This window comes from Coregonus clupeaformis, chromosome 7 (genome assembly GCF_020615455.1).
Source record: "Coregonus clupeaformis isolate EN_2021a chromosome 7, ASM2061545v1, whole genome shotgun sequence".
Classification (NCBI taxonomy): domain Eukaryota; kingdom Metazoa; phylum Chordata; class Actinopteri; order Salmoniformes; family Salmonidae; genus Coregonus; species Coregonus clupeaformis.
Genome location: NC_059198.1, coordinates 54,207,108 through 54,234,061, shown reverse-complemented (window position 1 = coordinate 54,234,061; position 26,954 = coordinate 54,207,108). Strand labels below are relative to the sequence as shown.

The 26,954-nt window shown below is 50.2% G+C and overlaps 1 protein-coding gene across 1 annotated transcript in view; it reads right to left on the bottom strand.

The window, feature by feature from the left end:
• Positions 1–1,709: 1,709 nt before the first annotated feature.
• Positions 1,710–26,954, bottom strand: part of LOC121569957 (serine/arginine repetitive matrix protein 2) — a 72,408-nt gene continuing 47,163 nt past the window's right edge. Inside the window, exons 9-16 of the mRNA XM_041881320.2 lie at positions 25,681–26,381; positions 24,713–25,312; positions 23,482–24,559; positions 21,359–21,429; positions 19,420–19,611; positions 19,182–19,342; positions 10,907–10,997; positions 1,710–2,321 (exon numbers count right to left, since the gene is read on the bottom strand). Coding sequence (XP_041737254.2) covers positions 2,239–2,321; positions 10,907–10,997; positions 19,182–19,342; positions 19,420–19,611; positions 21,359–21,429; positions 23,482–24,559; positions 24,713–25,312; positions 25,681–26,381 — 2,977 coding nt within the window. The 3' untranslated portion in view covers positions 1,710–2,238. The remainder of the gene's footprint in view (positions 2,322–10,906; positions 10,998–19,181; positions 19,343–19,419; positions 19,612–21,358; positions 21,430–23,481; positions 24,560–24,712; positions 25,313–25,680; positions 26,382–26,954) is intronic.

The window sequence follows — 26,954 nt, the reverse complement described above, 5'->3', positions numbered from 1 at the left end:
TAAACAAATTTATAAAATAAAAACAAAAACCTAATTTACATAAGTATTCAGACCCTTTGCTATGAGACTCGAAATTGAGCTCAGGTGCATCCTGTTTCCATTGATCATCCTTGAAAAGTTCCTACAACTTGATTGGAGTCCACCTGTGGTAAATTCAATTGATAGGTGTGTGCATTTCCAAATAATGTCCTGTCTATATAAGGTCCCACAGTTGACAGTGCATGTCAGAGCAAAAACCAAGCCATAAGTTAAGGAATTGTCCGTAGAGCTCCGAGACAGGATTGTGTCGAGGCACAGATCTGGGGAAGGGTACCAAAAAATTTCTGCAGCATTGAAGGTCCCCAAGAACGCAGTGGCCTCCATCATTCTTAAATGGAAATAGTTTGGAACCACTAAGACTCTTCCTAGAGCTGGCCGCCCGGCCAAACTGAGCAATCGGGGGAGAAGAGCATTGGTCAGGGAGGTGACCAAGAACCCGATGGTCACTATGACAGAGGTCCTTTGTGGAGATGGGAGAACCTTCCAGAAAGACAACCATCTCTGCAGCACTCCACCAATCAGGCCTTTATGGTAGAGTGGCCAGATGGAAGCCACTCCTCAGTAAAAGGCACATGACAGACCGCTTGGAGTTTGCCAAAAGGCACCTAAAGGACTCTCAGACCATGAGAAACAAGATTATTTTGTCAGATGAAACCAAGATTGAACTCTTTGGCCTGAATGCCAAGCATCACATCTGGAGGAAACCTGGCACCATCCCTACAGTGAAGCATGGTGGTGGCAGCATCATGCTATGGGGATGTATTTCAGCGGCAGGGACTGGGAGACTAGTCAGGATCGAAGGAAAGATGAACGGAGCAAAGAACAGAGAGATCCTTGATAAAAACCTGCTCCAGAGCGCTCAGGACCTCAGACTGGGGAAAAGGTTCACCTTCCAACAGGACAACGACCCTAAGCACACAGCCAAGACAACACAGGAGTGGCTTCTGGACAAGTCTCTGAATGTCCTTGAGTGGCCCAACTGGGCCCGGACTTGAACCCGATCTAACATCTCTGGAGAGACCTGAAAATAGTTGTGCAGCAATGCTCCCCATCCAACCTGACAGAGCTTGAGAGGATCTGCAGAGAAGAATGGGAGAAACTCCCCAAATACAGGTGCGCCAAGCTTGTAGCGTCATACCCAAGAAGACTCAAGGCTGTAATCACTGCCAACGGTGCTTCAACAAAGTACTGAGTAAAAGGTCTGAATACTTATGTAAATGTGATACGTTTTTTATTTTTAATAAATTTGCAAAAATAAAAACCTGTTTTTGCTTTGTCATTATGGGGCATTGTGTAGATAGATTAGGAAAAAATACCAATTGAATCAATTTTAGAATAAGGCTGTAATGTAACAAAATGTGGAAAAAGCCAAGGGGTCTGAATACTTTCCGAATGCACTGGATATTTAGTATATAATTGTGTGTGCTGATGTGACTGTTGTTCCTAGGGCTCGCTTGTGAATGACACATAGGTCTCAATGTGTCTCCCTGGTTTAATTAAACATTTAAAATCCATGTGATACCGTCAATTCAACAAGGTTATATACTTCCCCCCAGTGGTCAATTCAACAAGGTTATATACTTCCCCCTAGTGGTCAATTCAACAAGGTTATATACTTCCCCCTAGTGGTCAATTCAACAAGGTTATATACTTCCCCCCAGTGGTCAATTCAACAAGGTTATATACCCCCCCAGTGGTCAATTCAACAAGTTATATACCGCCCATTAGTGGTCAATTCAACAAGGTTATATACTGCCCCCTAGCTAACACAGCCAGGACTGAATTACACATTTGTTATTTTTTATTACATAAGATATGTTGTTTACAACAGTTGACAGAAGATGAATAGTACAATAAAAATACCCGGAAGCCTTCACAAGTTGTTTTTCATTGGTCACATTAAATGTACACAGTAGGGGGGGCACTAGAAACAAAGGTTTTACAAAAGTATTGCTATTTACAAATGTTCCTGTGACAACAACAAGTCAATAAGCACTTACAGCACAGCCCCCTTTCTAACTTCCTGTTAAGTCCTTGGGAATGACATTGAGGTGGGTGAGGAGGGCCACTCTAGCATGTCGTCTCTGCTGGTCTCACTCTGTTAAGTTGAGGTACCTGGTGGTCCTCTGTAAGGCTCCTTCACGTCTCTGTCCTGTCACTATCGTCCTGGACTGAACCCCTGGCTGTGGTCCCCAGGCCTCACTCTGAGCTCTCTGCCAGCATCCTGGTGAAGTATAGAGCAGCAGGTTCCTGGGTCAGGTTGTGGAGGCTGTAGGCATGGCCTGTTGGACAACACAGGGAAGGGGTCAGAAGGCATGGCCTGTTGGACAACACAGGGAGGGGGTCAGAAGGCATGGCCTGTTGGACAACACAGGGAGGGGGTCAGAAGGCATGGCCTGTTGGACAACACAGGGAGGGGGTCAGTAACCATGGCCTGTTGGACAACACAGGGAGGGGGTCAGTAACCATGGCCTGTTGGACAACACAGGGAGGGGGTCAGTAACCATGGCCTGTTGGACAACACAGGGAGGGGGTCAGAAGGCATGGCCTGTTGGACAACACAGGGAGGGGGTCAGTAACCATGGCCTGTTGGACAACACAGGGAAGGGGTCAGTAACCATGGCCTGTTGGACAACACAGGGAAGGGGTCAGAAGGCATGGCCTGTTGGACAACACAGGGAGGGGGTCAGAAGGCATGGCCTGTTGGACAACACAGGGAGGGGGTCAGAAGGCATGGCCTGTTGGACAACACAGGGAGGGGGTCAGAAGGGATGGCCTGTTGGACAACACAGGGAGGGGGTCAGTAACCATGGCCTGTTGGACAACACAGGGAGGGGGTCAGAAGGCATGGCCTGTTGGACAACACAGGGAGGGGGTCAGAAGGCATGGCCTGTTGGACAACACAGGGAGGGGGGTCAGAAGGCATGGCCTGTTGGACAACACAGGGAGGGGGTCAGTAACTATGGCCTGTTGGACAACACAGGGAGGGGGTCAGAAGGCATGGCCTGTTGGACAACACAGGGAGGGGGTCAGTAACCATGGCCTGTTGGACAACACAGGGAGGGGGTCAGTAACCATGGCCTGTTGGACAACACAGGGAGGGGGTCAGAAGGCATGGCCTGTTGGACAACACAGGGAGGGGGTCAGTAACCATGGCCTGTTGGACAACACAGGGGGGGGGTCAGAAGGCATGGCCTGTTGGACAACACAGGGAGGGGGTCAGAAGGCATGGCCTGTTGGACAACACAGGGAGGGGGTCAGTAACCATGGCCTGTTGGACAACACAGGGAGGGGGGTCAGAAGGCATGGCCTGTTGGACAACACAGGGAGGGGGTCAGAAGGCATGGCCTGTTGGACAACACAGGGAGGGGGTCAGAAGGCATGGCCTGTTGGACAACACAGGGAGGGGGTCAGAAGGCATGGCCTGTTGGACAACACAGGGAGGGGTCAGTAACTATGGCCTGTTGGACAACACAGGGAGGGGGTCAGAAGGCATGGCCTGTTGGACAACACAGGGAGGGGGTCAGTAACCATGGCCTGTTGGACAACACAGGGAGGGGGTCAGTAACCATGGCCTGTTGGACAACACAGGGAGGGGGTCAGAAGGCATGGCCTGTTGGACAACACAGGGAGGGGGTCAGTAACCATGGCCTGTTGGACAACACAGGGAGGGGGTCAGTAACCATGGCCTGTTGGACAACACAGGGAGGTGGTCAGTAACCATGGCCTGTTGGACAACACAGGGAGGGGGTCAGAAGGCATGGCCTGTTGGACAACACAGAGAGGGGGTCAGAAGGCATGGCCTGTTGGACAACACAGGGAGGGGGTCAGAAGGCATGGCCTGTTGGACAACACAGGGAAGGGGTCAGTAACCATGGCCTGTTGGACAACACAGGGAGGGGGTCAGAAGGCATGGCCTGTTGGACGACACAGGGAGGGGGGTCAGAAGGCATGGCCTGTTGGACAACACAGGGAGGGGGTCAGTAACCATGGCCTGTTGGACAACACAGGGAGGGGGTCAGTAACCATGGCCTGTTGGACAACACAGGGAGGGGGTCAGAAGGCATGGCCTGTTGGACAACACAGGGGGGGGGTCAGAAGGCATGGCCTGTTGGACAACACAGGGAGGGGGTCAGTAACCATGGCCTGTTGGACAACACAGGGAGGGGGTCAGAAGGCATGGCCTGTTGGACAACACAGGGAGGGGGGTCAGTAACCATGGCCTGTTGGACAACACAGGGAGGGGGTCAGTAACCATGGCCTGTTGGACAACACAGGGAGGGGGTCAGAAGGCATGGCCTGTTGGACAACACAGGGAAGGGGTCAGAAGGCATGGCCTGTTGGACAACACAGGGAGGGGGGTCAGAAGGCATGGCCTGTTGGACAACACAGGGAGGGGGTCAGAAGGCATGGCCTGTTGGACAACACAGGGAGGGGGTCAGTAACCATGGCCTGTTGGACAACACAGGGAGGGGGTCAGAAGGCATGGCCTGTTGGACAACACAGGGAGGGGGTCAGAAGGCATGGCCTGTTGGACAACACAGGGAGGGGGTCAGAAGGCATGGCCTGTTGGACAACACAGGGAGGGGGTCAGTAACCATGGCCTGTTGGACAACACAGGGAGGGGGTCAGAAGGCATGGCCTGTTGGACAACACAGGGAGGGGGTCAGAAGGCATGGCCTGTTGGACAACACAGGGAGGGGGTCAGTAACCATGGCCTGTTGGACAACACAGGGAGGGGGTCAGTAACCATGGCCTGTTGGACAACACAGGGAGGGGGGTCAGAAGGCATGGCCTGTTGGACAACACAGGGAGGGGGTCAGTAACCATGGCCTGTTGGACAACACAGGGAGGGGGTCAGAAGGCATGGCCTGTTGGACAACACAGGGAGGGGGGTCAGAAGGCATGGCCTGTTGGACAACACAGGGAGGGGGTCAGTAACCATGGCCTGTTGGACAACACAGGGAGGGGGTCAGAAGGCATGGCCTGTTGGACAACACAGGGAGGGGGTCAGAAGGCATGGCCTGTTGGACAACACAGGGAGGGGGTCAGAAGGCATGGCCTGTTGGACAACACAGGGAGGGGGTCAGTAACCATGGCCTGTTGGACAACACAGGGAGGGGGTCAGTAACCATGGCCTGTTGGACAACACAGGGAGGGGGTCAGAAGGCATGGCCTGTTGGACAACACAGGGAGGGGGTCAGTAACCATGGCCTGTTGGACAACACAGGGAGGGGGTCAGAAGGCATGGCCTGTTGGACAACACAGGGAGGGGGTCAGAAGGCATGGCCTGTTGGACAACACAGGGAGGGGGTCAGAAGGCATGGCCTGTTGGACAACACAGGGAGGGGGTCAGTAACTGTGGCCTGTTGGACAACACAGGGAGGGGGTCAGAAGGCATGGCCTGTTGGACAACACAGGGAGTGGGTCAGTAACCATGGCCTGTTGGACAACACAGGGAGGGGGGTCAGTAACCATGGCCTGTTTGACAACACAGGGAGGGGGTCAGAAGGCATGGCCTGTTGGACAACACAGGGAGGGGGTCAGTAACCATGGCCTGTTGGACAACACAGGGAGGGGGTCAGTAACCATGGCCTGTTGGACAACACAGGGAGGTGGTCAGTAACCATGGCCTGTTGGACAACACAGGGAGGGGGTCAGTAACCATGGCCTGTTGGACAACACAGGGAGGTGGTCAGTAACCATGGCCTGTTGGACAACACAGGGAAGGGGTCAGTAACCATGGCCTGTTGGACAACACAGGGAGGGGGTCAGAAGGCATGGCCTGTTGGACAACACAGGGAGAGGGTCAGAAGGCATGGCCTGTTGGACAACACAGGAGGGGGGTCAGAAGGCATGGCCTGTTGGACAACACAGGGAAGGGGTCAGAAGGCATGGCCTGTTGGACAACACAGGGAAGGGGTCAGTAACCATGGCCTGTTGGACAACACAGGGAAGGGGTCAGAAGGCATGGCCTGTTGGACAACACAGGGAGGGGGTCAGAAGGCATGGCCTGTTGGACAACACAGGGAGGGGGTCAGAAGGCATGGCCTGTTGGACAACACAGGGAAGGGGTCAGAAGGCATGGCCTGTTGGACAACACAGGGAGGGGGTCAGAAGGCATGGCCTGTTGGACAACACAGGGAGGGGGTCAGAAGGCATGGCCTGTTGGACAACACAGGGAGGGGGGTCAGAAGGCATGGCCTGTTGGACAACACAGGGAGGGGGTCAGTAACCATGGCCTGTTGGACAACACAGGGAAGGGGTCAGAAGGCATGGCCTGTTGGACAACACAGGGAGGGGGGTCAGAAGGCATGGCCTGTTGGACAACACAGGGAGGGGGGTCAGAAGGCATGGCCTGTTGGACAACACAGGGAGGGGGTCAGTAACCATGGCCTGTTGGACAACACAGGGAAGGGGTCAGAAGGCATGGCCTGTTGGACAACACAGGGAAGGGGTCAGAAGGCATGGCCTGTTGGACAACACAGGGAGGGGGGTCAGAAGGCATGGCCTGTTGGACAACACAGGGAGGGGGTCAGAAGGCATGGCCTGTTGGACAACACAGGGAGGGGGTCAGAAGGCATGGCCTGTTGGACAACACAGGGAAGGGGGTCAGAAGGCATGGCCTGTTGGACAACACAGGGAGGGGGTCAGAAGGCATGGCCTGTTGGACAACACAGGGAGGGGGTCAGAAGGCATGGCCTGTTGGACAACACAGGAGGGGGTCAGTAACCATGGCCTGTTGGACAACACAGGGAAGGGGTCAGAAGGCATGGCCTGTTGGACAACACAGGGAGGGGGTCAGAAGGCATGGCCTGTTGGACAACACAGGGAGGGGGTCAGAAGGCATGGCCTGTTGGACAACACAGGGAGGGGGTCAGAAGGCATGGCCTGTTGGACAACACAGGGAGGGGGTCAGTAACCATGGCCTGTTGGACAACACAGGGAGGGGGTCAGTAACCATGGCCTGTTGGACAACACAGGGAAGGGGTCAGTAACCATGGCCTGTTGGACAACACAGGGAGGGGGTCAGAAGGCATGGCCTGTTGGACAACACAGGGAGGGGGTCAGAAGGCATGGCCTGTTGGACAACACAGGGAGGGGGGTCAGAAGGCATGGCCTGTTGGACAACACAGGGAAGGGGGTCAGAAGGCATGGCCTGTTGGACAACACAGGGAAGGGGTCAGTAACCATGGCCTGTTGGACAACACAGGGAAGGGGTCAGAAGGCATGGCCTGTTGGACAACACAGGGAGGGGGTCAGAAGGCATGGCCTGTTGGACAACACAGGGAGGGGGTCAGAAGGCATGGCCTGTTGGACAACACAGGGAAGGGGTCAGAAGGCATGGCCTGTTGGACAACACAGGGAGGGGGTCAGAAGGCATGGCCTGTTGGACAACACAGGGAGGGGGTCAGAAGGCATGGCCTGATGGACAACACAGGGAGGGGGTCAGAAGGCATGGCCTGTTGGACAACACAGGGAAGGGGTCAGAAGGCATGGCCTGTTGGACAACACAGGGAAGGGGTCAGTAACCATGGCCTGTTGGACAACACAGGGAAGGGGTCAGTAACCATGGCCTGTTGGACAACACAGGGAAGGGGTCAGAAGGCATGGCCTGTTGGACAACACAGGGAGGGGGTCAGAAGGCATGGCCTGTTGGACAACACAGGGAGGGGGTCAGAAGGCATGGCCTGTTGGACAACACAGGGAAGGGGTCAGAAGGCATGGCCTGTTGGACAACACAGGGAGGGGGTCAGAAGGCATGGCCTGTTGGACAACACAGGGAAGGGGTCAGTAACCATGGCCTGTTGGACAACACAGGGAAGGGGTCAGTAACCATGGCCTGTTGGACAACACAGGGAGGGGGTCAGAAGGCATGGCCTGTTGGACAACACAGGGAGGGGGTCAGAAGGCATGGCCTGTTGGACAACACAGGGAGGGGATCAGAAGGCATGGCCTGTTGGACAACACAGGGAGGGGGTCAGAAGGCATGGCCTGTTGGACAACACAGGGAGGGGGTCAGAAGGCATGGCCTGTTGGACAACACAGGGAGGGGATCAGAAGGCATGGCCTGTTGGACAACACAGGGAGGGGGTCAGAAGGCATGGCCTGTTGGACAACACAGGGAGGGGGTCAGTAACCATGGCCTGTTGGACAACACAGGGAAGGGGTCAGTAACCATGGCCTGTTGGACAACAGAGGGAGGGGGTCAGAAGGCATGGCCTGTTGGACAACACAGGAGGGGGGTCAGAAGGCATGGCCTGTTGGACAACACAGGGAGGGGATCAGAAGGCATGGCCTGTTGGACAACACAGGAGGGGGGTCAGAAGGCATGGCCTGTTGGACAACACAGGGAAGGGGTCAGAAGGCATGGCCTGTTGGACAACACAGGGAAGGGGTCAGAAGGCATGGCCTGTTGGACAACACAGGGAGGTGGTCAGTAACCATGGCCTGTTGGACAACACAGGGAAGGGGTCAGTAACCATGGCCTGTTGGACAACACAGGGAGGGGGTCAGAAGGCATGGCCTGTTGGACAACACAGAGAGGGGGTCAGAAGGCATGGCCTGTTGGACAACACAGGGAGGGGGTCAGAAGGCATGGCCTGTTGGACAACACAGGGAAGGGGTCAGTAACCATGGCCTGTTGGACAACACAGGGAGGGGTCAGAAGGCATGGCCTGTTGGACAACACAGGGAGGGGGTCAGAAGGCATGGCCTGTTGGACAACACAGGGAGGGGGTCAGTAACCATGGCCTGTTGGACAACACAGGGAGGGGGTCAGTAACCATGGCCTGTTGGACAACACAGGGAGGGGGTCAGAAGGCATGGCCTGTTGGACAACACAGGGAGGGGGGCAGAAGGCATGGCCTGTTGGACAACACAGGGAGGGGGGTCAGTAACCATGGCCTGTTGGACAACACAGGGAGGGGGTCAGAAGGCATGGCCTGTTGGACAACACAGGGAGGGGGTCAGTAACCATGGCCTGTTGGACAACACAGGGAGGGGGTCAGAAGGCATGGCCTGTTGGACAACACAGGGAGGGGGGTCAGTAACCATGGCCTGTTGGACAACACAGGGAGGGGGTCAGTAACCATGGCCTGTTGGACAACACAGGGAGGTGGTCAGTAACCATGGCCTGTTGGACAACACAGGGAAGGGGTCAGTAACCATGGCCTGTTGGACAACACAGGGAGGGGGTCAGAAGGCATGGCCTGTTGGACAACACAGGGAAGGGGTCAGTAACCATGGCCTGTTGGACAACACAGGGAGGGGGTCAGAAGGCATGGCCTGTTGGACAACACAGGGAGGGGGTCAGTAACCATGGCCTGTTGGACAACACAGGGAAGAGCTCAGTAACCATGGCCTGTTGGACAACACAGGGAGGGGGTCAGAAGGCATGGCCTGTTGGACAACACAGGGAAGGGGTCAGAAGGCATGGCCTGTTGGACAACACAGGGAGGGGGTCAGTAACCATGGCCTGTTGGACAACACAGGGAGGGGGTCAGTAACCATGGCCTGTTGGACAACACAGGGAGGGGGTCAGAAGGCATGGCCTGTTGGACAACACAGGGAAGGGGTCAGTAACCATGGCCTGTTGGACAACACAGGGAGGGGGTCAGTAACCATGGCCTGTTGGACAACACAGGGAGGGGGTCAGAAGGCATGGCCTGTTGGACAAAACAGGGAAGGGGTCAGTAACCATGGCCTGTTGGACAACACAGGGAGGGGGTCAGAAGGCATGGCCTGTTGGACAACACAGGGAAGGGGTCAGTAACCATGGCCTGTTGGACAACACAGGGAGGGGGTCAGTAACCATGGCCTGTTGGACAACACAGGGAGGGGGTCAGTAACCATGGCCTGTTGGACAACACAGGGAGGGGGTCAGTAACCATGGCCTGTTGGACAACACAGGGAGGGGGTCAGTAACCATGGCCTGTTGGACAACACAGGGAGGGGGTCAGTAACCATGGCCTGTTGGACAACACAGGGAAGGGGTCAGTAACCATGGCCTGTTGGACAACACAGGGAGGGGGTCAGAAGGCATGGCCTGTTGGACAACACAGGGAAGGGGTCAGAAGGCATGGCCTGTTGGACAATACAGGGAGGGGGTCAGAAGGCATGGCCTGTTGGACAACACAGGGAGGGGGTCAGAAGGCATGGCCTGTTGGACAACACAGGGAGGGGGTCAGAAGGCATGGCCTGTTGGACAACACAGGGAGGGGGTCAGTAACCATGGCCTGTTTGACAACACAGGGAAGGGGTCAGTAACCATGGCCTGTTGGACAACACAGGGAGGGGATCAGAAGGCATGGCCTGTTGGACAACACAGGGAAGGGGTCAGTAACCATGGCCTGTTGGACAACACAGGGAAGGGGTCAGTAACCATGGCCTGTTGGACAACACAGGGAGGGGATCAGAAGGCATGGCCTGTTGGACAACACAGGGAAGGGGTCAGTAACCATGGCCTGTTGGACAACACAGGGAGGGGGTCAGAAGGCATGGCCTGTTGGACAACACAGGGAGGGGATCAGAAGGCATGGCCTGTTGGACAACACAGGGAGGGGATCAGAAGGCATGGCCTGTTGGACAATACAGGGAGGGGGTCAGTAACCATGGCCTGTTGGACAACACAGGGAGGGGGTCAGAAGGCATGGCCTGTTGGACAACACAGGGAAGGGGTCAGTAACCATGGCCTGTTGGACAACACAGGGAGGGGGTCAGAAGGCATGGCCTGTTGGACAACACAGGGAGGGGATCAGAAGGCATGGCCTGTTGGACAACACAGGGAGGGGATCAGAAGGCATGGCCTGTTGGACAATACAGGGAAGGGGTCAGAAGGCATGGCCTGTCCTGGGTTCTAACTCACCACATGGGACCATGAAGGTCTGTCCTGGGTTATAATGGTTCTCTTTGCCGTTGATCGTCACAGTCACTGAGCTGGTTAGGAGGTTATACACCTGGAACAACACCACACAGATGGTTAGGAGGTTATACACCTGGAACAACAACACACAGCTGGTTAGGAGGTTATACACCTGGAACAACACACAGCTGGTTAGGAGGTTATACACCTGGAACAACAATACACAGCTGGTTAGGAGGTTATACACCTGGAACAACAACACACAGCTGGTTAGGAGGTTATACACCTGGAACAACAACACACAGCTGGTTAGGAGGTTATACACCTGGAACAACAGCACACAGCTGGTTAGGAGGTTATACACCTGGAACAACAGCACACAGCTGGTTAGGAGGTTATATATCCTGGAACAACAGCACACAGCTGGTTAGGAGGTTATACACCTGGAACAACAGCCTGCTGTTCGATCAGCCTACTGATCCATCAGCCTGCTATTCGATCAGCCTACTGATCCATCAGCCTGCTATTCAATCAGCCTACTGATCCAATCTTATTGAGCAGAATAAAAACAAATTTAAAAAAGGGAGGACGGCCTAGCAGTGATGAATTTAAGAACTTCTTCCAAGAAAAGATCATGATCATTAGAAAACAAATTGTGGACATTCTTTTAATATGCGTATTTCTGCAAAACGCTGTTGTCCTGAGTCTGCACAGAACTGCCTACAGGACCCTATTCCAACTAAACTACTGAAAGAGCTACTTCCTGTGCTTGGCCCTCCTATGTTGAACATAATAAATGCTCCCTATCCACTGGATGTGAACCAAACTCACTAAAAGTGGCAGTAATAAAGCCTCTCCTGAAAAAGCCAAACCTTGACCAGGAAAATTAAAATATCAGCCCTCTATATTGAATATGGAAAATCTCTCCCTCCCTCCCTCTCTCCCTCTCTCCCTCTCTAGCATTGGGACAGTATAGATGTTTGAAACCTGACCATGGAACATTACTTCAAATAATGAGGCAAGTTTTGCCTTGCTTCAACGTAGCCTAAATCCATCCATAGAAACGGAGGCGATGATTTTAGAAAGACTTCCTCGTGCCATTACCAGCTTTTCTTTCCTGTTCGATTGTTTTTCATATCAACTTTTTTTCGTTGTCCAGAAGCCAAAGGCAGTTTCCTAGTCATATTAGCAACCCATCCTAGTTGTTGCCATTAGATTCTAAGTTTCTAACTGAGATTTTCATCTCTGTCATATATGGAACCGCTCGCATTAGCGTCTCCCGAGTGGCGCAGTGGTCTAAGGTTCTGGTTCGAATCCATTAGCGTCTCCCGAGTGGCGCAGTGGTCTAAGGTTCTGGTTCGAATCCAGGCTCTGTCGTAGCCGGCTGTCATATATGGAACCGCTCGCATTAGGTGTCCTGTTTAGAACAGTGTTTTCCTGCAAATTGCATTTTGGCAAATGTTAGAAAATTACATACATTTTACATTCACGTCATTTAGCAGACGCTCTTATCCAGAGTGACTTACAAAATGGTGCATTCACCCTATAGCCAGTGGGATAACCACTTTACAATGTTTTTTTTTTGTTTTTTTTTTGGGGGGGGGTAAAGAGGGGTAGAAGGATTACTTCATCCTATCCCAGGTATTCCTTAAAGAGGTGGGGTTTCAAGTGTCTCCGGAAGGTGGTGAGTGACTCTGCTGTCCTGGCGTCGTGAGGGAGCTTGTTCCACCATTGGGGTGCCAGAGCAGCGAACAGTTTTGACTGGGCTGAGCGGGAACTGTGCTTCCGTAGAGGTAGGGGAGCTAGCAGGCCAGAGGTGGATGAACGTAGTGCCCTCGTTTGGGTGTAGGGACTGATCAGAGCCTGAAGGTACGGAGGTGCCGTTCCCCTCACAGCTCCGTAGGCAAGCACCATGGTCTTGTAACGGATACGAGCTTCAACTGGAAGCCAGTGGAGTGTGTGGAGGAGCGGGGTGACATGAGATAACTTGGGAAGGTTGAACACCAGACGGGCTGCAGCATTCTGGATAAGTTTAATGGCACAGACAGGGAGCCCAGCCAACAGCGAGTTGCAGTAATCCAGACGGGAGATGACAAGTGCCTGGATTAGGACCTGTGCCGCTTCCTGTGTAAGGCAGGGTCGTACTCTCCGAATGTTGTAGAGCATGAACCTACAGGATCGGGTCACCGCCTTGATGTTAGCGGAGAACGACAGGGTGTTGTCCAGGGTCACGCCAAGGCTCTTCGCACTCTGGGAGGAGGACAACGGAGTTGTCAACCGTGATGGCGAGATCATGGAACGGGCAGTCCTTCCCCGGGAGGAAGAGCAGCTCCGTCTTGCCAAGGTTCAGCTTGAGGTGGTGATCCGTCATCCATACTGATATGTCTGCCAGACATGCAGAGATGCGATTCGCCACCTGGTTATCAGAAGGGGGAAAGAAGAAGATTAGTTGTGTGTCGTCTGAGTAGCAATGATAGGAGAGGCCATGTGAGGATATGACAGAGCCAAGTGACTTGGTGTATAGCGAGAATAGGAGAGGGCCTAGAACTGAGCCCTGGGGGACACCAGTGGTGAGAGCACGTGGTGCGGAGACAGATTCTCGCCACGCCACTTGGAAGGAGCGACCGGTCAGGTAGGACGCAATCCAAGAGTGAGCCGCGCCGGAGATGCCCAGCTCGGAGAGGATGGAGAGGAGGATCTGATGGTTCACAGTATCAAAGGCAGCGGATAGGTCTAGAAGGATAAGAGCAGAGGAGAGAGAGTTAGCTTTAGCAGTGCGGACAGCCTCTGTGACACAGAGAAGAGCAGTCTCAGTTGAATGACCAGTCTTGAAACCTGACTGGTTTGGATCAAGAAGGTAATTCTGAGAGAGATAGCAGGAGAGTTGGCTAAAGACGGCACGCTCAAGAGTTTTGGAGAGAAAAGAAAGAAGGGATACTGGTCTGTAGTTGTTGACATCGGAGGGATCGAGTGTTGGTTTTTTGAGAAGGGGTGCAACTCTCGCTCTCTTGAAGACGGAAGGGACATAGCCAGCGGTCAAGGATGAGTTGATCAGCGAGGTAAGGGAGAAGGTCACCGGAGATGGTCTGGAGAAGAGAGGAGGGGATAGGGTCAAGCGGGCAGGTTTTTGGGCGGCCGGCCGTCACAAGTCGCAAGATTTTATCTGGAGAGAGAGGGGAGAAAGAAGTCAAAGCATAGGGTAGGGCAGTCTGAGCAGGATCAGCAGTGTCATTTGACTTAACAAACGAGGATCGGATGTCGTCAACCTTCTTTTCAAAATGGTTGACGAAGTCATCCACAGAGAGGGAGGAGGGAGGGGGAGGAGGAGGAGGATTCAGCAGGGAGGAGAAGGTGGCAAAGAGCTTCCTAGGGTTAGAGGCAGATGCTTGGAATTTAGAGTGGTAGAAAGTGGCTTTAGCAGCAGAAACAGATGAAGAACATGTAGAGAGGAGGGAGTGAAAAGATGCCAGGTCCGCAGGGAGTCTAGTTTTCCTCCATTTCCACTCAGCTGCCCGGAGCCCTGTTCTGTGAGCTCGCAATGAGTCAAGCCACGGAGCTGGAGGGTAGGACCGAGCCGGCCGGGAGGATAGGGGACATTGAGAGTCAAAGGATGCAGAAAGGGAGGAGAGGAGGGTTGAGGAGGCAGAATCAGGAGATTGGAGGGAGAAGGATTGAGCAGAGGGAAGAGATGATAGGATGGAAGAGGAGAGAGTAGCGGGAGAGAGAGAGCGAAGGTTGCGACGGCGCATTACCATCTGAGTAGAGGCAGAGTGAGTAGTGTTGGAGGAGAGCGAGAGAGAAAAGGATACAAAGTAGTGGTCGGAGACATGGAGGGGAGTTGCAGTGAGATTAGTAGAAGAACAGCATCTAGTAAAGATGAGGTCAAACGTATTGCCTGCCTTGTGAGTAGGGGGGCGGTGAGAGGGTGAGGTCAAAAGAGGAGGAGTGGAAAGGAGGCGGCAGAGAGAAATGAGTCAAAGGTAGACGTAGGGAGGTTGAAGTCCCCCAGAACTGTGAGGGGTGAGCCATCCTCAGGAAAGGAACTTATCAAGGCGTTAAGCTAATTGATGAACTCTCCAAGGGAACCTGGAGGGCGATAAATGACAAGGATGTTAAGCTTGAATGGGCTAGTGACTGTGACAGCATGGAATTCAAATGAGGAGATAGACAGATGGGTCAGGGGAAAAAGAGAGAATGTCCACTTGGGAGAGATGAGGATTCCTGTGCCACCACCACGCTGACCAGATGCTCTCTGGGTATGCGAGAACACATGGTCAGACGAAGAGAGAGCAGTAGGAGTAGCAGTGTTTTCAGTGGTAATCCATGTTTCCGTCAGCGCCAAGAAGTCGAGGGACTGGAGGGTAGCATAGACTGAGATGAACTCTGCCTTGTTGGCCGCAGAACAGCAGTTCCAGAGGCTGCCTGAGACCTGGAACTCCACGTGGGTCGTGCGTGCAGGGACCACCAGGTTAGAGAGGCAGCAAAATTACATTTTATTAGCTGCTTCATTACATGAGTTGCATGTTCAATAATAGGCTATAGCCTTTTAACTGTAAGACTATAGGCTTACTATTGTTGCATGTTTCCATTAAGCTGTTAACCTCTATGGGATCGGTGTCCCGTATACGGGAGGGTTGAGCTAACATGCGCTAATGTGGTTAGCATGACTGTTGTAAGTAACAGCAAACTTTCCAGGACATAGACATGTCTTATATGGGCAGAAAGCTTACAATATTGTTAATCTAACTGCACTGTCCAATTTATAGTAGCTATTACAGTGAAAAAATACCATGATATTGTTTGAGGAGAGTGCACAACAACAAAAAACTTATCACGGCAACTGCTTTGATACATTCACCTATGAAGTTAAATAATGTACTTACATTCAGTAATCTTGCTCTGATTTGTCATCCTAAGGGTCCCAAAGATAAAATGTAGCATAGTTTTGTTCGATAAAATAAATTTTTATATTCAAATGTAGGAACTGGGTTCTACAGTTTGAACCCCTGCTGTCTCTGGCTCCACACCCACCCTGCCCGGCCATCTAGATGTGTGAAAGTTAGTGTATAAGCTAATGATCCATCATGTATGACATTCCTGGGAGTGTGTAAACTTACAAACATGATATGGTAATACAAAATGTATGTTCTCTATAGTTATGTACTTGGAAATGTATCAATTACATTTCCAAGTACATAATAGTCCAGTATTGCAATGCTTCACTGGATCAATCTGAAACTTCACACACTGTTGCCATCTGTTGGCCAAAATCTAAATTGCACCTAAACTGCAATATTATATTGTGGCCTTTCTCTTGCATTTCAAAGATGGAACAAAAAACACAAAAATGCATATTTTTTTGTTTGTATTATCTTTTACCAGATCTAATGTGTTATATTCTCCTACATTAATTTCACAGTTACAAACTTCAAAGTGTTTCCTTTCAAATCGTATCAAGAATATGCATAGCCTTGCTTCAGGTCCTGAGCTACAGGCAGTTAGATTTGGGTATGTCATTTTAGGCGAAAATTGAAAAGAAAGGGTCCGATCCATAAGAGGTTAATTAATGAAACATTTCCATTCCCTGTATGCATACTGTTAGGCAAATCAGTTTGTTGTCCGGTTAATGAGGGTCGGTTCGCCAGCAGCAACATTTACCGAAATGTGCATCCCTATTTCAAACTTATGGGCGACTCACGATATATCACTAGATTTTAAAAGTTCTCTCTGAATAAGTTTTGTTGCACAATTAAAAAGGTCAAAACACAAAATTATACCTAAATATAAGCCTTCCACAGCCACACTAATAATTACATTATTTTATCAAAATAGTTTAACCTTTTTTTGCAATAATCACTATTCTGGCTTTCATGTCTGTCTATGAAAATTCCCTTTTTGTAACAAATTGAATCAGAACTATCCACAACGCACATTCACTAATAATGACCAACATCTTGTAGCAGTCATTATAGAAAATTAACACGGGTCTCAAACAAATCTCTCAAGCACAAGCCCACGTGTTAGTGATTAGCCAGCTAATCTTTATATTTAAAGGCAAGCCAACTTGGATCTATTTGCTTGCTAAGACGGTAGAACAGTTGAACTGTTATGAACACACCCTCCTGGCCGCCTCCAATTGTTTGAACACCTGTTCACTTTAAGATATTGAAATCAAGTAGCCTACCTGGATAAGAGGCTTATTTCTCAGAATAACAACAAGTTGCCAATTCCTTATATAAATGCGTATTTTTGTGCTCATTGCACATTCATAACACACAGACTAGACAGCTGACAGCCTGTGGCTAGATTGCTGCTAGCTGTACTGAGCATTACTTTGCCACATGTTCATTGACACTCTCGTTTTAGTCTGCTCTGTTCTACATGTTGGAAGTTGAGACATAAAAAGGCTGTTATAAAGGTTAAGTTCTCCTCTATTACAGTAAAATAATGTCTCTGTGTTTGTGTCCATATGACCGATTCTGTTGGACCAAACCTCAAATGCAAATAGCGAGTTTAAACAAATCAAATCAAATTTTATTTGTTAAATTTTTCGTAAACAACAAGTGTAGATTTACAGTGAAATGCTTACTTACGGGCCCTTCCCAACAATGCAGAGAGAATTTTTTTTATAAATATTAACCCGAGCCGGGGGAGGGGCTTGGTGTCTGTGGAGTGTTAAAGAGGAGGGGCTTGGTGTCTGTGGAGTGTTAAAGAGGAGGGGCTTGGTGTCTGTGGAGTGTTAAGGAGGAGGGGCTTGGTGTCTGTGGAGTGTTAAGGAGGAGGGGCTTGGTGTCTGTGGAGTGTTAAGGAGGAGGGGCTTGGTGTCTGTGGAGTGATATAGGCATTTGGAACATCGCTCTAAAACATTCATTCGATATATTGCCCAGCCCTACACTCATTCTGATATGACGTATCTGACATCACTCTGAACTGATATTCTAATTCTGATATGATAAACACTATATATACAGCAGTATGTGGACACCCCATCAAATGAGTGGATTTGGCCATTTCAGCCACATCCGTTGCTGACAGGTGTATAAAATCGAGCACACAGCCATGCAATCTCCATAGACAAACATTATCAGTAGAATGGCCTTACTAAAGAGCTCAGTGACTTTCAATGTGGCACCGTCATAGGATGCCACCTTTCCAACAAGTCAGTTCATCAGATTTCTGTCCTGCTAGAGCTGCCCCGGTCAACTGTCAGTGCTGTTATTATGAAGTGGAAACGTCTAGGAGCAACAACGGCTCAGCCGCAAGGTGGTAGGCCACACAAGCTCACAGAACGGGACCGCCGAGTGCTGAAGCACATAGCGCGTAAAAATCGTCTGTCCTCGGCTGCAACACTCACTACCGAGTTCCAAGCTGCCTCTGGAAAGCAACGTCAGCACAATAACTGTTTGTCGGGAGCTTCATGAAATGGGTTTCCATGGCCGAGCAGCTGCACACAAGCCTAAGATCACCATGAGCCATGCCAAGCGCCGGCTGGAGTGGTGTAAAGCTCGCCACCATTGGACTCTGGGCAGTGGAAATGTGTTCTCTGGAGTGATGAATCACATTTCACCATCTGGTTGTCCGACGGACAAATCTGGGTTTGGCGGACGCCAGGAGAACGCTACCTGCCCGAATGCATAGTGCCAACTGTAAAGTTTGGTGGAGGAGGAATAATGGTCTGGGGCTGTTTTTCATGGTTCAGGCTAGGCCCCTTAGTTCCAGTGAAGAGAAATCTTAACGCTACAGCATACAATGACATTCTAGACGATTCTGTGCTTCCAACTTTGTGGCATCAGTTTGGGGAAGGCCCTTTCCTGTTTCAGCATGACAATGCCCCTGTGCACAAAGCGAGGTCAATACAGAAAAGGTTTGTCGAGATCGGTGTAGAAGAACTTGACTGGCCTGCACAGAGCCCTGACCTCAACCCCATCGAACACCTTTGGGATGAATTGGAACGCCGACTGCGAGCCAGGCCTAATCGCCCAACATCAGTGCCCGACCTCACTAATGCTCTTGTGGCTGAATGGAAGCAAGTCCCCGCAGCAATGTTCCAACATCTAGTGGAAAGCCTTCCCAGAAGAGTGGAGGCTGTTATAGCAGCAAAGGGGGGACCAACTCCATATTAATGCCCATGATTTTGGAATAAGATGTTAGACGAGCAGGTGTCCACATACTTTTGGTCATGTAGCGCACCTAAAGGTTAGGGGTTAAAGGTTACTCACAGTGTTAGTGCTGTTGTCGACCAGTAGAGGGTTAGGGGTTAAAGGTCAGGGTTACTCACAGTGGTAGCGCTGTGGTCCACCAGCAGAGGTTTCTTCATGTAGGAGCCCAGCAGGATCTTTCCATTAGAGAAGGTTTCAGCCAGCAGGTCCATCTTGTAACCCAGAGCTCTGTTTCGGTACGAGAACCACTGGAAATGATCTGGGCTGATCTGGCCTCCCTCTGACAACACAACACAACACAGGACAACATTACACTACTGTTGACCTATTGCCCCATCTCTGTCTGTGTGTACGTACGTTTCCTGGTGGCAGGCCAGAGCAGAGCCAGCCAGTCGGTGAGGTTGGCCTTGTCCTCCAGCTGCAGTGTGATGGCTCTAAGAGGAGGAGCACAAACAGCCGCAGTCACAGCCTCAGGATCTGACAGCACGATACCAGGAGGGACTGACGGATGGACAGACGGATGGGGCGTCACTCTGGATGACGGGAGCCCTGTCATGGAGAGGTCAGGGTTAAAGGTCAGGGTCAGAGGTCAGGGTCAGAGGTCAGGGACAGGAAAGTATTCACACTCCTTCAGAAAGTATTCACACTCCTTCAGAAAGTATTCACACTCCTTCAGAAAGTATTCACACTCCTTCAGAAAGTATTCACACTCCTTCAGAAAGTATTCACACTCCTTCAGAAAGTATTCACACTCCTTCAGAAAGTATTCACACTCCTTCAGAAAGTATTCACACTCCTTCAGAAAGTATTCACACTCCTTCAGAAAGTATTCACACTCATTGACTTTTTCCACATTTTGTTGTTACAGCCTGATTTTTAAATGGATTCAATAGAGATTTTGTCGTCACTGGCCTACACACAATAACCCATAATGTCAAAGTGGAACTATTTTTTTACAAATAGATGTAAAGCTGAAATGTCTTCAGTCAATAAGTATTCAACCCCTTTGTTATGGCAAGCCTAAATAAGTTCAGGAGTAACAATTTGCTTAACGAGTGAAAATAAAGGAAGCCTGTACAGATTAAAATATTCTAAACATGCATGCTGTTTGCAACAAGACACTAAAGTAAAACTGCAAAAAATGTGGTAAAGCAATTAACTTTTTGTCCTGAACACATTACTGAGTACCACTCTCCATATTTTTCAAGCATGGTGGTGGCTGCATCATGTTATGGGTATGCTTGTAATCGTTAAGGACTGGGGGAGTTTTTCAGGGAAAAAAATCAACTGAATGGCGCTAAGCACAGGCAAAATCCTAGAGGAAAACCTGGTTCAGTCTGCGTTCCACCAGACACTGGGAGGTGAATTCACCTTTCAGCAGGACAATAACCTAAAACACAAGGCCAAATCTACACTGGAGTTGCTTACCAAGAAGACAGTGAATGTTCCTGAGTGGCCGAGTTCAAATCAAATCAAATTTTATTGGTCACATGCGCCGAATACAACAAGTGCAGACATTACAGTGAAATGCTTACTTACAGCCCTTAACCAACAGTGCGTTTATTTTAAACAAAAAAAGTAAGAATAAAACAACAACAAAAAAAAGTGTTGAGAAAAACAAAGAGCAGAAGTAAAATAAAGTGACAGTAGGGAGGCTATATATACAGGGGGGTAACGGTGCAGAGTCAATGTGCGGGGGCACCGGCTAGTTGAGGTAGTTGAGGTGACAGTTTTGACTTAAACCTACTTGAAAATCTATGGCAAGACCTGAAAATGGTTGTCTAGCAATGATCAACAACCAATTTGACAGAGTTTGAAGAATTTTGAAAAGAATAATGGGCAAACGTTGTACAATCCAGGTGTGGAAAGCTCTTAGAGACTTACCCAGAAAGACTCACAGCTGTAATCGCTGCCAAAGGTACTTCTACAAAGTATTGACTCAGAGGTGTGAATACTTATGTAAATGAGACATTTCTGCATTTCATTTTCAATAAATTAGCAAACATTTCTAAAAACATGTTTTCCCTTTGTAATTATGGGGTACTGTGTGTAGATGGTTGACATTTAATTTGGATCCATTTTTAATTCAGGCTGTAGCACAACAAAATAAGTCAAGGGGTTTGAATACTTTCTGAAGGCACTGTAGTTTAAATGTGTTAAATTAAATCAAACTTTATTTAAAGTGCATTTAAAATCCCAACACACTTTAAATGAAAACAATCTAATTAAAAAAGTCAAAGCAAACAGGAAGCAGTAAGCAAACAGGAAGCAGTAAGGCACAATGCTCTGCACTTACAGATGTCCTCATGCTCTTCACAATCCTCCAGTTCAATCATGGAAGACGGTCCGCTTTTGAAACCTTTTAACCTGTTGACAAAAAGGAATGGATCACCTGACATCACGTTGGACAACAGTCACTCATAACGTTGTTTAGAAGAGAAGCAACAGTAAGAAATACCCTATATATACAGCAGTATGTGGAAACCCCTTCCAATTAGTGGATTCTGCTATTTCAGCCTCACCCGTTGCTGACAGGTGTATTAAATCGAGCACACAGCCATGCAATCTCCATAGACAAACATTGGCAGTAGAATGTCCTTAATGAAGAGCTCAGTGACTTTCAACGTGGCACCGTCATAGGATGACACCTTTCCAACAAGTCCGTTCGCCCTGCTAGAGTTGCCCCGGTCAACTGTCAGTGCTGTTATTGTGAAGATGTCTAGGAGCAACAACAGCTCAGCCATAAAGTGGTAGGCCACACAAGCTCACAGAACGGGACCGCCGACTGCTGAAGCGTGTAAAAATTGTCTGTAAGAAAGATTTCTTTATACTATCCCAGGTATTCCTTAAAGAGGTGGGGTTTCAAATGTCTCCGGAAGGTGGTGAGTGACTCCGCTGTCCTGGCGTCGTGAGGGAGCTTGTTCCACCATTGGGGTGCCAGAGCAGCAAACAGTTTTGACTGGGCTGAGCGGGAACTGTGCTTCCGCAGAGGAAGGGGAGCCAGCAGGCCAGAGGTGGATGAACGCAATGCCCTCGTTTGGGTGTAGGGACTGATCAGAGCCTGAAGGTAAGGAGGTGCCGTTCCCCTCACAGCTCCGTAGGCAAGCACCATGGTCTTGTAGCAGATGCGAGCTTCAACTGGAAGCCAGTGGAGTGTGCGGAGGAGCGGGGTGACGTGAGATAACTTGGGAAGGTTGAACACCAGACGGGCTGCGGCATTCTGGATGAGTTGTAGGGGTTTAATGGCACAGGCAGGGAGCCCAGCCAACAGCGAGTTGCAGTAATCCAGACGGGAGATGACAAGTGCCTGGATTAGGACCTGTGCCGCTTTCTGTCTTTCAAGTCAGTTTATGAAAATGCCCTTTTTTGTTACAAATGTAACTTGAACCATGAATAAACACATTCACTAATAATGACTAACTTCTTGTGGCAGGCATTAGAGGCTATAGAACAATCTCTCAAACCCAAGTGCTAGTGAATAGCCAGCTAATCTTTACCTGGATCTATTTGCTTGCTAACAAGTTAGAACAGTTAAATTGTTATGAACACACCATTCTGTCTGTCTCCAACTGTTTGAACAGCATGTTAGCCTGTCCACTTTGTTCAGATGTTGAAATCAAGTGGCCTACCTTATTTCTCAGAATGAGAACGAGTTGCCAATTCCTTATATAATTGTTTTATGCTTATTGCACATTTATAAACAGACTAGACAGCTAGTATGACAGTCTTTGGCTAAAATGCTGCTAACGGTACGTGGTACCACAATGCCGCGCGCGACAAACTGAGCATTAATTTTCCAGAATCAATGTTCATTGATACTCTGGTTTTAGTAGTGTAATATAATAATAATGTGTCTGCTCTGTGCGCAATTTGAGGAGTTGAGACATAAAAAGCGTATCGTTAAAAAACGTAACTTCTCTATTATAGTAAAATGTCTCAATGTGTTTGTGTCCATATGACCGATTCTGTTGGACCAAACCTCAAAATGCAAATAGCGAGTTGAAACCGCTCGTCAGAGAGGAAGATGTGATATCACAACTTTGTTGGCGTGAGAGGCAGGGGGAGGGGCTTGGTGTGTAAACCATAGAGGAAGAGGCGAAGCGCTAGAATCTGTCCAAAAATAAGGGCAATGTGTTTATATGGGCTTATTTTGGACCTATTATTTTTGCCTGCCTTCCCACCTCTGGGATGACGACTCCCATTGTTAGGGAGGAGACGTGCATCTCGTCCGTATACAGATCTCTGAGCAAAAGAGACCAGAAAAAAACAATGAGAAAAAGCTGATAAAAACTAAAAACTAAACCATGATTCATGCGATACAGGCATTTGGAATATCGCTCAAAAACTCACATTCTAATTAATCAAATTCATTTGATATATCGCCTAGTCAGAAGTAACAGTGTTTAGGAGTGTACTTACGTGTTGTCTGAGAGTCGGTTGTTGCTTTGGGAGAAGTCTCGGCGTCTGGTCTTTTTCCCCAGCTGTCCAACAGGCTCTATGTAGACCGTACTGGCACTCAGATCCACAGGGCTGGAGCTCCTGTCACTGGCTGTGTCCTGGGAGGGGTCCTTAGCTGGACCAGTGCTGAGGCTGACGCTGGGGCTCTGGGCTGACTGCTCTTCAGGGAATAGGGCTTTCCTCCCTGAAGTCTGCAACGTGCTTCTGACAGTGGCCACCGGGAGCGCTTCTCTGCCCGAGGAGAAGATGGCGCCAAAGGTGGCCAGAGAGCGCTTGGCCGTCTTGGGAGTGGAGGGGTCCTTCCTCTTCACCAGGGTCTGAACTGCTCCAGGTCGAGGTGAGGAGGCTGTGTTGCCGTTCTGAGGAGGTCCCAGGGTCTGGACTGCTCCAGGTCGAGGTGAGGAGGCTGTGTTGCCGTTCTGAGGAGGTCCCAGGGACTTAGCAGGCCTGGTCCGGACTGGTCTGGGCTTGGACTTACTGCTCACCACCTTGCGTGTTTTTGGGTTAGGCTGGGGTTGATGGGATGAAGGTGTTTTGGGGTAAGGCTGGGGTTGTTGAGGGAAGGAACAGGTGCGGCCAGCATTCTCTGGGGGGTTGTTGGTCTCCCACCAGTTCACTGGAGCTTTCCTTCTCCTGCTACTGCGTTTCTCTGGAGCCTCCCTGGCCTGGTGCTGCTGCCTGCTGGGGGTATCCCTGGCCTGGTGCTGCTGCCTGCTGGGGGTAACGGTAGCCTCTGGAGCCTCCCTGGCCTGGTGCTGCTGCCTGCTGGGGGTATCCCTGGCCTGGTGCTGCTGCCTGCTGGGGGTATCCCTGGCCTGGTGCTGCTGCCTGCTGGGGGTATCCCTGGCCTGGTGCTGCTGCCTGCTGGGGGTAACGGTAGCAGAGTGGGGGGTGGCATCACTCCTGCTGGGGGTAACGGTAGCAGAGTGGGGGGTGGCATCACTCCTGCTGGGGGTAACGGTAGCAGAGTGGGGGGTGGCATCACTCTGGGGTTTACACTTGGGAGTGCGGGTGTAGATCCAGTCAAACACCTTCTCACCTGAGAAGAGACACAAGCAGAACACAAATCACCACATATTTCAATAACAGCTGTTTGAGATGACAGTACATATTCTGTATATTACTAAGCTTGATTTATGAGTGAACTATATTCCCTTGAAGGAAAAAGGATGGCGTTAATATGAAGCCTTACTTGAGGTGAGTGTATGCTGTCTGAGAGGGCTGGGCATGGCCTCCTGCTCCTCTTCTCTCTGACCTTCAGGCCTCGCTGGCTCCTCTTCTCTCTGACCTTCAGGCCTCGCTGGCTCCTCTTCTCTCTGACCTTCAGGCCTCGCTGGCTCCTCTGTACTGGCTGTCGTCTGCTTCTTAGGTCTGCCCTTCTTGGGCTTCTCTGCTTTCTGCTCTGCAGTCTGATTGGACCACGGTTTCTTCTCTGTGGTCTGATTGGACGAGGGTTTATTTGCTGCTGACTGATTGGACGAGGGTTTCTTCTTTGCGTTCTGATTAAACAAGGGTTTTGATGGCCCGTCCTCCTGCCCTGACTCCACAGAGGAATGTCTTGCTAGTTTAGATGTAGTCTTGTTATTCTGTTTGGACTTGTTGTCTGTCTCTGTGAGCTGTGTGTTGACAGGACTGGTGAGCCACCAGGGACCAGGCTTCGTCCTCTTCCTCTTCCCTGCTAACTGGGAGGAGTCAGCCTCACCAGTAGGGGCGGGGCAGACCTCCTGGGCCTTACAATTGGCTGGAACCTTAGAGATGACTCGTCTCTGTCCTGTTGGTGCCAACTGTAGAACTGTGGAGGAAAGACAACATTACATCTAGCCTAGTCTTTTATGTAAACTACATTTTTTCCCTTACCCCAACCCAAAAAAAATATATATATATATATATATAACATATTGTAAAGTGGTTGTCCCACTGGCTATCATAAGGTGAATGCACCAATTTGTAAGTCGCTCTGGATAAGAGCGTCTGCTAAATGACGTAAATGTAAATGTAATTGTTTTGTGAATGTTTTTTATGTATTTTTTTATTTGTTGAGAGCTCTTACAAAACATATTCCTATACCTACAAATGGCATGATACAACTTGAACTTGTGATGAACGTTGTAGTCAGAGAAACCATCATGATGTGTGATGTCAGCTGTCAGGGGATCTTACCTGGAGAAACATCCTGGTCTGCCGCCTGGTCTTCAGCTGATGATTGGTCTGCAGCCGCTTCACTCTCCTCCTCCATGGTGACGGGCTCCTCCCCAGCTCGACCTGACAGTCTCCTGGTCTTCCCAGACTGCCGGCCTCGTCCTCGGCTCGTCTTGGGGTTCACCTTGTCACCTTGGATACCAGCTTTGGATTTAGAGATTCTGGGAACTTTCTTTTCTGTTTTGGTGTGGCTAGGTTTAGGCTTGGCCCCTCCTCCTGGTGCCTCTTGTTCCAGGTCACCTGCTGTCGTTGGTTCAGATAACAGGTTGTTGACTTTCTTCTTGTCTTGTTCTATGTGGTCTGCCTCGAGGTCAACATGATTAACAGGCCCATCACCCTGAGGTCCTACCCCCTGGGGACTAGAGTCCCTCTCCTTCCTGGTTGTAGGATTCTTTCCCTTCTTCTCTTTAGTTGTCCGAGGTCTGTCTGTCCCTCCTGATCTCTGATTGGCTGTAGCCTTGGTGAGTGTGTCTGCTGAGGCATTGTCACTACTGTGTGATTGGTTCTGCTGCTGCGGTCGTGGTTTGGCTGTGGTCCTGTTGGGGTCAATCTTCCTGCGAAGGGAGAACCAGGAAGGCCCATCATCCTCCAGGATCAGGAAGTCATCCTCCAGCTCGGTGAGAGGAGGTTCTCTCACTGGAGACGCCAGGGCTTTCCTAGGACTGAACAGAAACAGGGCTTTAACCCTCTGACCTATAACCCTAGACTCTAACCCTTTCCTAGGGCTGAACAGAAACAGGGCTTTAACCCTCTGACCTATAACCCTAGCCTCTAACCCTTTCCTAGGGCTGACCAGAAACAGGGCTTTAACCCTCTGACCTATAACCCTAGACTCTAACCCTTTCCTAGGGCTGAACAGAAACAGGGCTTTAACCCTCTGACCTATAACCCTACTCTAACCCTTTCATAGGGCTGACCAGAAACAGGGCTTTAACCCTCTGACCTATAACCCTACTCTAACCCTTTCCTAGGACTGACCAGAAACACAGCATTGACCACAGCCTCTGACCTCTAACCCTTTCCTAGGGCTTATGAGTGAGAAAGTTAGACGCACAAATATCATACCCCAAAAATGCTAACCTGTTATTGTAATGGTGAGAGGTTAGCATGTCTTGGTGGGATATTTGTGCGTCTAACTTTCTCACTCATCATTATTCATGATTCATTCAGGACTATCCGTAATCATGGTAGCATCCACATTAATGTAGTAGTGTTTCAAAACATATTCTCTTCTG